The sequence below is a fragment of the Micromys minutus genome (assembly GCF_963924665.1).
Source record: "Micromys minutus genome assembly, chromosome: 13".
NCBI lineage: Eukaryota > Metazoa > Chordata > Mammalia > Rodentia > Muridae > Micromys > Micromys minutus.
Genome location: NC_137982.1, coordinates 12,778,281 through 12,789,013, shown reverse-complemented (window position 1 = coordinate 12,789,013; position 10,733 = coordinate 12,778,281). Strand labels below are relative to the sequence as shown.

At 40.0% G+C, this 10,733-nt stretch overlaps 1 protein-coding gene across 1 annotated transcript; it reads right to left on the bottom strand.

Annotated features, from left to right (window-relative positions):
- Positions 1-9,264: 9,264 nt before the first annotated feature.
- On the bottom strand, positions 9,265-10,191 carry LOC308428573 (olfactory receptor 1G1-like; the record flags this gene model as incomplete). The annotated part of the gene is made up of 1 exon (XM_080927080.1): positions 9,265-10,191. The coding sequence occupies exon 1, from the start codon at positions 10,162-10,164 to the stop codon at positions 9,265-9,267; it is 900 nt and encodes a 299-aa protein (XP_080783206.1). The 5' UTR covers positions 10,165-10,191.
- Positions 10,192-10,733: the final 542 nt, after the last annotated feature.

Here is a 10,733-nt window from a genome sequence, read left to right as displayed (position 1 = left end):
TAATTTTGGCAACATGGATCATAAGTCTGAAAAAATGTCCCAGTAGGCTGAAAAAAGTCCACTTGCTGCAGATTTGAAATTTAATGTGGATAAGATTGGAGAGGTAGAAATTATCAGAGAGGGAAATTAGATTAAGAACAAAAGGCTTGAGGGAAAAATGCATGTTGTAGTATGAGCATCTTTACATTTATTTTGAGTTGGGCATTTAGACATGCTGGTCTGTATATAAAAAACTGAATTGTACCCCATTAAAGTCCCAACTCAATTCTTCATAGAGTTAGAAAGAACAATTTGCAAATTAATTTGGAATAACAAAAAATCCAGGATAGTGAAAACTATTCTCAACAATAAAAGAACTTTTGGGGGAATCATCAACCTTGACCTCAAGCTGTGTTACATAGCAATAGTCATAAAAACTGCATGGTATAGGTACACAGACAGACATGTGGATCAATGGAATAGAATTGAAGACCCAGAAATGAACCCACAAACCTATGGTCACTTGATCTTTGACAAAGGAGCTAAAAACATTCAATGAAAAAAGGACAGCCTCTTCAACAAATGATGCTGGTTCAACTGTCAGTCAGCATGCAGAAGAATGCAAATCGATCCTTTCTCAGCTCCTTGTACAAAGCTCAAGTCCAAGTGGTTCAAAGACCTGCACATAAAATTAGGTACACTGAAACTAATAGAACAGAAAGTGAGGAAGAGCTTAGAACAGATGGGCACAGGGGAAATTTTCCTGAACAGAACATCAATAGCATATGCTCTAAGGTTAAAAAAATCGACAAATGGGACCTCATGAAATTGCAAAGCTTCTGTAAGAAAAAGGATACTGTCAAAAGAACAAAACAGCAACCAACTCATTGGGAAAAGATCTTTACCAATCCTACATCTGATAGAGGGCTAGTAATCAATATATACAAAGAACTCAAGAAGTTAAACTTTAGAGAATTAAATAATCCTATTAAAAATGAGGTACAGAGCTAAACAAAAAATTCTCAACTGAGGAATACTGAATGACTGAAAAGCACCTAAATAACTGGTAAATATTCCTGGTCATCAGGGAAATGCAAACTAAAACAACCCTAAGATTCTACATCACACCAGTCAAAATGGCTAAGATAAAATCATGTGACAGCAGATGGTGGTGAGGATGTGGTGAAAGAGGAAAACTCTTTCACTGTTGGTGGGATTGTAAACTGGACAACCACTCTGGAAATCAGTCTGGTGGTTCCTCAGAAAACTGGACATAGTACTACCTGAGCACCTAGCTATACCACTCATGGGCATATACCCCAAAGTAGCTCCAACATCTAACAAGGACACGTGCTCCACCATGTTTATAGCAGCCTTATTTATAATAGCTAGAAGCTGGAAAGAATCCAGATGTCCTTCAACACAGGAATGGATATAGAAATTGTGGTACATATACATAATGAAGTATTATTCAGCTATTAAAAACAATGAGTTCTTGAATTTCCCAGGCAAATGGATGGAACTTCAAGCTATCATCCTAAGTGAGGTAACCCAGTCACAAATGAACACTCATGGTATGTACTGACTTACAAGTGGACACTAACCAAAAAAGCTTGAATACCCATGGAGCAACTCACAAAACTTATGAAGCTCAAAGAGAAAGAATCCCAGAAGGTGGATGCCTCAGTCCTTCTTAGAAGGGAGAACAAACCACTCATGGGAGGAAATCAAGGGACAAATAGAGGAACAGGGATAGGATAAAAGATCATCCAGAAACTGCCTCAGCAGGGGATCCACTTCATATACAGTCACTAAATCTAAGCACTATAGCTGATGCCAAGTAGTGCTTACTGGCAGCATCATGAGATAGATGCCTCCTCAGAGGCTCTGCCAGAGCCATACTGATACAGATGAGGATGCTTGCAGCTAACCATCAGACTGAACAGGAGGATCCCAATGAAGGAGCTCGAAAAAGGACTGAAGGAGCTGAAAAGGCCTGCAATCCCATGGGAAGAACAAAATTATTAACTAACCAAACCCACCACAGCTCCCAGGGACTAAAACACCAACCAATGAGTTCACATAGAAAGACCCATGGCCTCAGGTTCATATGCAGCAGAGGATAAAATTTTCTGGCATCAGTGGGAGGAGAGGCCTTTGGTCCAGCAAAGGCTCGTTTTTCTAGTGTAGGAGAATTCCAATGTGCTGAGGTAGGAGAGAGAGCACCTTCATGCAGGCAATGAGAGGGGCAGGGGGATAGTGTTTGGGGAATGGTATTATATCTGAAATGTGAATGCAGAGAATATCCAGTCAAAAATGAAAAACATTGGGTACAGAGCTAAACAAAGGACTCTCAACTGAAGAACTGCTGAGAAGCACCTAAAGAAATGTTCAACATTCTTAATAACCAAGGAAATGCAAAACAAAACAACCCTGAGATTCCACCTCACACCAGTCAGAATGGCTAAGATCAAAAATTCAGATGACAGCAGATGCTTGCAAGGATGCAGAGAAAGAGGAACACTCCTCCATTGTTGGTTGGATTGCAAGCTGGTAAAGGAAATCAGTCTGGCGGTTCCTCAGAAAATTGGACATAGTACTACCTGAAAACCCACCTATACTACTTCTGGGCATATACGCAAAAGAAGCTCCAACATCTAACAAGGACACATGATCTACTGTGTTTATAGCAGCCTTAATTATAATAGCCAGAAGCTGGAGAGAACTCAAATGTCTTTCAACAGAAGAATGGATACAGAAATTGTGGTACATATACACAATGGAGTACTACTCAGCTATTCAAAACAACGAGTTCTTGAAATTCTTAGGCAAATGCATGGATCTATAATATATCATCCTGAGTGAGGTAACCCAGTCACAAAATACACCCATGGTACACACTCACTGATAAGTGGATATTAGACCCAAAAGATTGGAATATCCAAGAAAGAATTCATAGACCACATGAAGCTCAAAAAGAATGATGACCAAAGTGTGAATGCTTCAGTCCCTCTTAGAAAGAAGAGCAAAAATATTCTTAGGTGGAAATATGGAGACAAAGCTTGGAGCAGAGACTGAAGGAAAGGTCATCCAGAGACTGTCCCACCTGAGGATTCAACTCATAGACAGTTATCACACCAAGACAATATTGCTGATGCCAAGAAGTGCATGCTGACAGGAACCTGATATCACTGTCTCCTGAGAGCCTCTGCTAGAGCCTGACAAATCCAGAGGCAGATGCTCATAGCCAACCATAGAACTGAGAACAGGGTTCTTAATAAAGGAGTTAGAGAAAGAATTCAAGGAGTTGAAGGGGTTTGCAACCTCATAAGAACAACAATACCAATCAACCAGAGCTCTCAGCGAGTAAACCACTATCCAAAGAGTACACATGGACAGACCCATGCCTCCAGCCACACATGAAGCAGAGGATGTCTAGTTCTGCTAAGGCTCGATGCCCAGTGTAGGCAAATGTTAGGGCAGGGAGTTAGAAGGTGGTGAACACATTTATAGGAGCAGGAGGAGGGTGGATGGGATAGGGGATATGAAAGGGAATTCTGGAAAGGGGATAACACTTGAATTAAAATTAAATATATCCAATGAAATCAGAAAGAAAAGCAAACTCTATTCTACCAAAACTAGAAAAAGGCTATAAAATCATCGAACGACATGATTGTTTCTGAAATAATGTTTTAAGATATGAATCATGGTAGTTGCTTGTGGTATGATATTAATTTTATGCATATTAATGCAACTTTTCCATAAGCAGAACAAACTATTGTCATAATTAACAAAGAAGAAAATAATTCATCTGCCAGAGCCTTAGTCTTAATTTCAGGAAATTTAGTATTTCTGTACCTACATTGTTTTTATACAGTCTTCTTGGTCTTTCAGATGAAGTGCACATTCTTTTGCTTGGTGCTAAAGTCACCGTATTTAGGTCAATGCCTACAAATATATTTTTTTAAAATTCAAGGTTTAACTGAGATCTGAAATCCAGTGACTTCGCCAAGGTCCACATATCTAAATAATCTTGCCAACAATACTAGTCCTTGGAAACGATTTTGTCATATTACCCTGTGATCATAAAAGGCTTATTCAATGAGTCATTTTTTTTTTTTGCCTGTTAACTTTTTTGTGGTCCTCAATCTTGGATTAAATTTTTTATCAGTGAAGAAGTCTCCATGACCCCAACTTTGTTCCTTAGATTGTAGATAGAGGGTATAGCATAGAAGTAATCATTGTATACACCACAGATGCCACCATTTCCAAATCTGTGGAGTAGAAAGATTGTGGCTGGAAATATGCCAGAAGAGTTGTTTCATAGAAGAGGGTAACCATTGTCAGATGAGAACTCTACATAGGGAAGACTGTGTTTTGCTGAGAGGATCATCTTCAGAATTATTGGTCAGTCAAGAGACTCTAAAACAAAATAGATTACTGAAGCAGTCTCTGGTTACTTCTCAGGGTTTGAAGGTAGTTTCTAATCCTGAAAACACTTTGGTATACCTAGGTTTCAAGGCTCAGATCATGTGAGTTGGATCTAACCTGAAAACCTTTTTCCTGTAGTCAGTCTTTTATGGTTCCAGAAAATACTATGAAAGCTTCTAAGGAAGAGAAGCAATTAAACAGACAAACTTCGCAGCAACTCCTATGAATCACTAGAAAAACCAGCATGCCACTCACATATCTTTGGCAATCAATAGCTGTCTGGTTGACTTAACAGGAGGGAAACCATGCCTGGTAATGAAACCTAGCCAACTTCCTGGGGCAAGTGAGGTCATGGACCTTAGAAAAATCATCTTCTACAGCAACCTTTCTAGATCAGCATAATTCCTTACTATGTTCTAAATCTTGTCCTTATACTCACAGGTAAGTATAGCTACCACCCCTCATCAAAGAAGCATCTCTTATAGCAAATAAAGATTAATACTGACAGCTACAATTGGATATGATGTGGAGATCAACAGACCATCAATAGCTCAACCTTAATGGACATGTAGAGTATATCATAGTTCCTGTGTCTGTGGCTCAGGGAACATGGAAGATGAGGGGGCAGACAGATTGTAAAAGTCAGAATACCAGGAGGTCTCTTGTGAAAGTCTTTCTTAGAAATGGCTGCATAAACAAGACAAGAGCAATGGAGTTACCAATGGACATGCTAATTTGTCAGAGTCCCACCTCTAGATAAAGAAGTGAGGTCAACTAATGACTGCTGGGAGATGGACAATTATTCTACCAGAGATGAGTCAGCCATGACCATATACATTCAAACAAAAAAGGACTCAGCAGGTTTTAGGTGTGTGCATGTGTAACAACAACAACAACAAATGAAAGAAGTAAAAACTTATCTACCCCCCACCTGTGTAGAAACAATGGCCAGTGGACCCACCCTATTTTGGCCTAAGAGACTTCCTTGAGTAAACAATTCTCAGGAGAATCATAAAATGTAATGACTGATAACCATCTGACTCTCTAGAGAGTCCCAGTTAGGGTCCTGCCGCATATGCTCACTAACCAATAGGTTTAAAGGTCAGTATGCTTAGCCAGTGAATTTAAATTATAACCTTGCTGTTGTAACATTTACCCCTAAAAAGTATAAAAACTGTTTGTAAGAGCCTTTCAGGGCCACCTCTTCTCTGGATGTAGGCCACCCCAGTGCACTGGACTAATAAACCTCTAGCTTTTGCATCGATTCCCAATCTCTCATGTCACTCATGGGAGCCTCAAATAGAGAAGACTCAATTTGGGTCTTACACAACAACAACAATAATAGTGATTGAAAGACCCCTGCAGAGGGGAGACCTTCACTCAAGTCTCAGGATAACACAACGCCCCAAGAACTCACGAGAAACTGCCCTTGCTGCAATTACATGAGGTTTATTAATAAAACCAGTGCACTGGGGTTGAGACTCGTATCCTACACAGAGGTAGAGGAGTTCAACCCCAAGTAGCTGGGAAGGGGTATTTAAAGGAAAAAACCACAACCCAAAGCAGGTAGGGAGGGCGTCATTGGAAAATGACAAAAATACCCGTGAAGAATCACCAGGGAAACACCTGGTTTCTCAAGATTGTTCACAAGATTTTAATCTATTTATGGTCAGCCAGTTCCTAGAACAGAGTTGCTGAACTGGCTATAACTTTTATGGTCAGTTAGTTTCTGGAACAAAGTCACTGAACCGGCTATCTTACAGTTTTGGCTCTACTCTACCTGCTAGGGGTCTTCTATGTTACCTGTTAGGGGGGTCAGGCTTTATCCTGGTCTTTCAGTAATAATAATAAAAAAGGCTATCAACTTGACAGTAGGAGAATATAAGAGAAGTTCTAGGGAGGGTAATTGGGAGGGAATATAAAAGGAAAAGGGAGGAAAGAAAGTGATATAATTTTATTTTAATTAAAATAAAGTTTTTTTTTTTTTTTTTTAAAAAGAACCGTTTTGATGAAATTGAAAGATTGCACATTAGAAAAGGGATGAAAAGTGGCCAGGGGTGGGTAAGACGCACAATGGTGAAACACAACATAGCTGATTCAAATTTGGGGAGCTTAAGTGGGAGGCAGCACAAGATAACAAAATAAGTGTGAATTCTGGCCTAGAAAGACCTATTTGACCTACTATCTCCAGCCTAAGTCTTTTCTGCCTCAAGTTGTCTCTGAAGCTGGCATTGCTTGGCTTTGAGGTCATCACATCACAGCTCTTCACAGTACTAATTTTTTCTGACAATTCCAGTTTAAGTGAAGACATTCTCAAGTGGGTCTATGAGTATGTTTCTTATTAGAGTCTACATTTCCTTCCTATGTGGTCTGTTTTTATGCATACTATTTTACTAAAAGAACAAAACATGAGAAAGTAGAAAAAATGCTGACATTTTAAAGAACTCTACATGCATGGAATATTTTCATTCTACTGTTAGCATAAATTGTCACATGGAGGGAGACATTTTAATATGGCAATATGCAACTGAAATCTTTAGGTGTAACTATTCACAAAGTGAAAAGATAAAGAATGTAGGAACACCAAGAAAACAAATGCAGAGAGGGTACAGTATTTTAATATGCTTTAACTCTGGTGCAGTTCAATATTTCACACTATTTTATTCTTTTAAGAGGGATTCTACTATTTCCTCTAAGCACCCATGAAAGGCATCTTCCACCTCACTATGTTAGCTTCCTTCTTTCAGTAGAGATGGTTTTAGTGGGAGAAAGGGAGGCCCATAGTCACAGTCACTTTGCCATCCACTATATTCCCTTTTCACCTTTTTCCTGATTCTTTTCCTTTCAAAATCAGATTACTTTCTTAAGGTTTTTTTCCTAAGAATGTATTGGTCATATTCCATAGTATCGTCTTAATATTTGCCAGACCCAACACCAGATATAGTGAAGTCAGGACAGCAGTCCAGTTACAAAGCACACAGGGAATTATTTCCACAGCATTATCCTCATCAAGGCAAAACAAAACAATCAGAAAAAATAACAGGAAGTTACATCATAAACAGTAGTCTTTTCAAAATGGGGGGATGATGGATGAGTACTTTAAATTTTTTATTTTAAGTTTTGTATTCTTACTATAATGCACACACATTATTTTGCAACAGGCAACCACAATAGAGAGGGGAAAACCCCAGTTTTTCCTAGATAAGTAATGACCATAACCTGTTAGAACCTTTGATGTGATTTTATTTGGGTGATTTGGAAGCAGTTTCTCCTCTACTGGGACTGCATTACCCTTTCTAGAATTATTTTTTCTTTCTTATTCTCAGTAAAAAATAGGTGTTTTCCATTTAATTCTGTGAATGAACTACTTCCAAGGTCATACTTGGAAATGGCTTCTGAGGCTTAGAGCACTTGACCCTATTACTTTCTGTCCACACATGTTTTTATTGAGTGGCCTTTTATCTGTAGACTGAGTCCTCACTACCCTCTGGTTTGAACATTTTGGTCAGTGGTTACTACTTATCAAAAGAAAAGTGTAGTTCAGCAAAACTTTTCCTCAGACTTCAGGTCTCGAACTTCAATCCTTACAGCAGTTAGTTTAGTAAGTTTGTTGTCTAAGCCACTGTTCTATTGATATCCCTATGAAGAAACACAACAAATCTTATAAAGAAAAGCATTTAATGAGGGGCTTGCCTACTGTTTCAGAGGCTTAGTCCAGCATGGGGGCAGGCATGATGCTGGAGCAATAGCTGAGAGCTACATCCTGATCCATAGGATGCAAAAGAGGAGAGAGAGAGAGAGAGAGAGAGAGAGAGACAGAGACAGAGACAGAGACAGACAGACAGAGACAGACAGAGACAGAGACAGACAGAGACACAGAGAGAGACAGACACAGATAGAGAGAGACATACAGAGAGACACAGAGAGAAAAACAAAGACTGGGTCAGGCATGAGCTTTGGAAACTTCAAACCCTAGCCATACTTTCTTCAATAAGGCCATACTTTCATTTCAACCCCACCAAAGAGTTCTATTTCTTGGTAATAAAGTGTTCACATATATGAGCCTCTGGTAGCTATTTTTATTGAGACTCACTTGTACTATGCTGCTTGAGGTGGCACATACCTGTAATCCCAGCACTCAAGAGGCTGAAGCAGGAGGTTCATAAGTTTGAGGCCAAGCTCAGCTACATAGTGAGCACCAGGCAATCCTGGCTATCAAGAATCTTGTTTCAGAAAATGGACAAAGACTAAAATCTAAAACCTGTATTTATAAATAGTCCTCTGGCTCCTTTTCAAAAGATCTCAAACATAATAGCAAAGCCTTTCCTGAGGACACAGCACTCCTTAGTTTTAGATATGACTGTCAAGTATGATGGCAGGCACCTGTTAGGCTCTGGAGTAGGCAGATCCCCAAGTTTCATGAACAATGTTTCTAGTTGCAATGTCCTCATCTGGTGAACAAAATGCTTCCTTTTTTGGGTAAAGTCAATTAGCAAACATGTTCTTCCTCTTAACCCAGCACGGAAAAGTCTTTCTGATATCCGGTGAGTTCAGGTTCAGATGCCATTATTACTAAAGGCATTAGGTAATGCTGAATAATGTCTTCACAGTTTGTTTGCATCTCTCTTACATCATTTCTGTCTTGAAGTCCCATAGAGACTTCAATCTCCTCCTTCTTTCTTGGCCATAACTCTATATGCTCGATTCATGAGTCCTAGTCCAGTTCAGTCCTGCCATGCCAGGCATTCTCCACTGGTCAAACATATTTGAGATGCCAAGCATTTATTTTTGCTTTGAATTTGAATTCTTGAAAAATTGTCATAAAAGACCTGGTCTTTGACTCTGAAGTATCATCTACAGATTACAGTGTTTCCCCAAGCCAAACAGCTTCCACAAAGCTCCCTTCATGTCTTTGTTCCTCAAGCTGTAGATAAAAGGGTTGAGCATGGGGGTGACCATTGTATAAACAATGGATGCCACTATTCCAGTGTCTGCAGAGTAGGAAGATGATGGCTGGAAATATACTAGAAAGACAGTTCCATAGAACAGAATGACCACTGTTAGATGTGAGCCACAAGTAGAGAAGACTTTACGCTTTCCCCCAGAAGAGGGGATCCTGAGGATGGTGTGCATGATATGGGCATAAGAGACTAGGACACATGTGAGAGGGACCACGCCTGAGAGGGCAGCTTCAGCAAACATCATGAACTGAAAGGTATGGGTGTCTGAGCAGGCCAGCTTGAGGAGTGGGAGAAGATCACAGAAAAAGTGAGGAATGGAATGGGAGGCACAGAAGGAGACTTGAGCCATCTGGAGTGTGAGTGAAAAGGCCAGGATGTTGGAGCAGAGCCAAGATGTGGCTACCAGCAACAGGCATCTTTGGGGACACATGATAGTGGTGTAGTGTAGAGGAAGGCAGATGGCCACATAGCGATCATAGGCCATCACAGCCAATAGGAAGTCATCAAGCATGGCCAGTGTCATGAAGAAATACATCTGCAGAAGGCACCCAGTATGGGAGATGGTTTGATGCCGGGTTTGGATGTTGGTCAGTACTTTGGGGACGATGGTGCAGGTGAAGCAGGTATCAATGAAGGACAGGTTGGCTAGGAAGAAGTACATGGGTGTATGAAGATGCTGGTCAGAGACAATGGCCAGAATGATGAACAGATTCCCCAACAGGGTGACCAGGTACATTCCCAAGAAGAGTGTGAACAGGAGAGGCTGCTGCTCTGGGTGCTCAGAGAAGCCCATAAGGAGGAAGTCAGAGATGATGGTTTGGTTTCTAGTTTCCTTCTAAGGTAGATAAGTTAGCAAGGAGTTATAGTTAAATACACTGGACTTTTAAAAAGATCAGAGATTCCAAAGACTTTTTTTTATAGTCTCTTGTTCCTTATAGAGACCATTGGCAATGATTTATAACTTCAATTTGTAAATATATATGACTATTGGGAGTATTCAGGATGTCATTTGACTTCTCCACCACTACTGTATTATGGCAAGTTCTTTCCAAAGATTGTCTGAATGAGTCTAAACTGAAATTTTCTCATATTCTCCCTCTCTTTCCCTCTCTCTTACTTTTACCTGCTTGCATGTATGTGTACCACATGTATGCCTGTTACCTATTGAGGCCAGAAAAGGGCATTGGATACCCAGGAACTGGAGTCAGAGCCACACTGTGAGTGCTGGGAACTGAACGGGGTTCTTTGCAAGAACATCCAGTGCTCTTAACTGCTGAGCCACCACTCCAGCCCCTAAACTGAAATTTATACCTCCTCAATCTTGGCTCCTTTATGAAGGCTCATAAGATTACAGTTTTAACC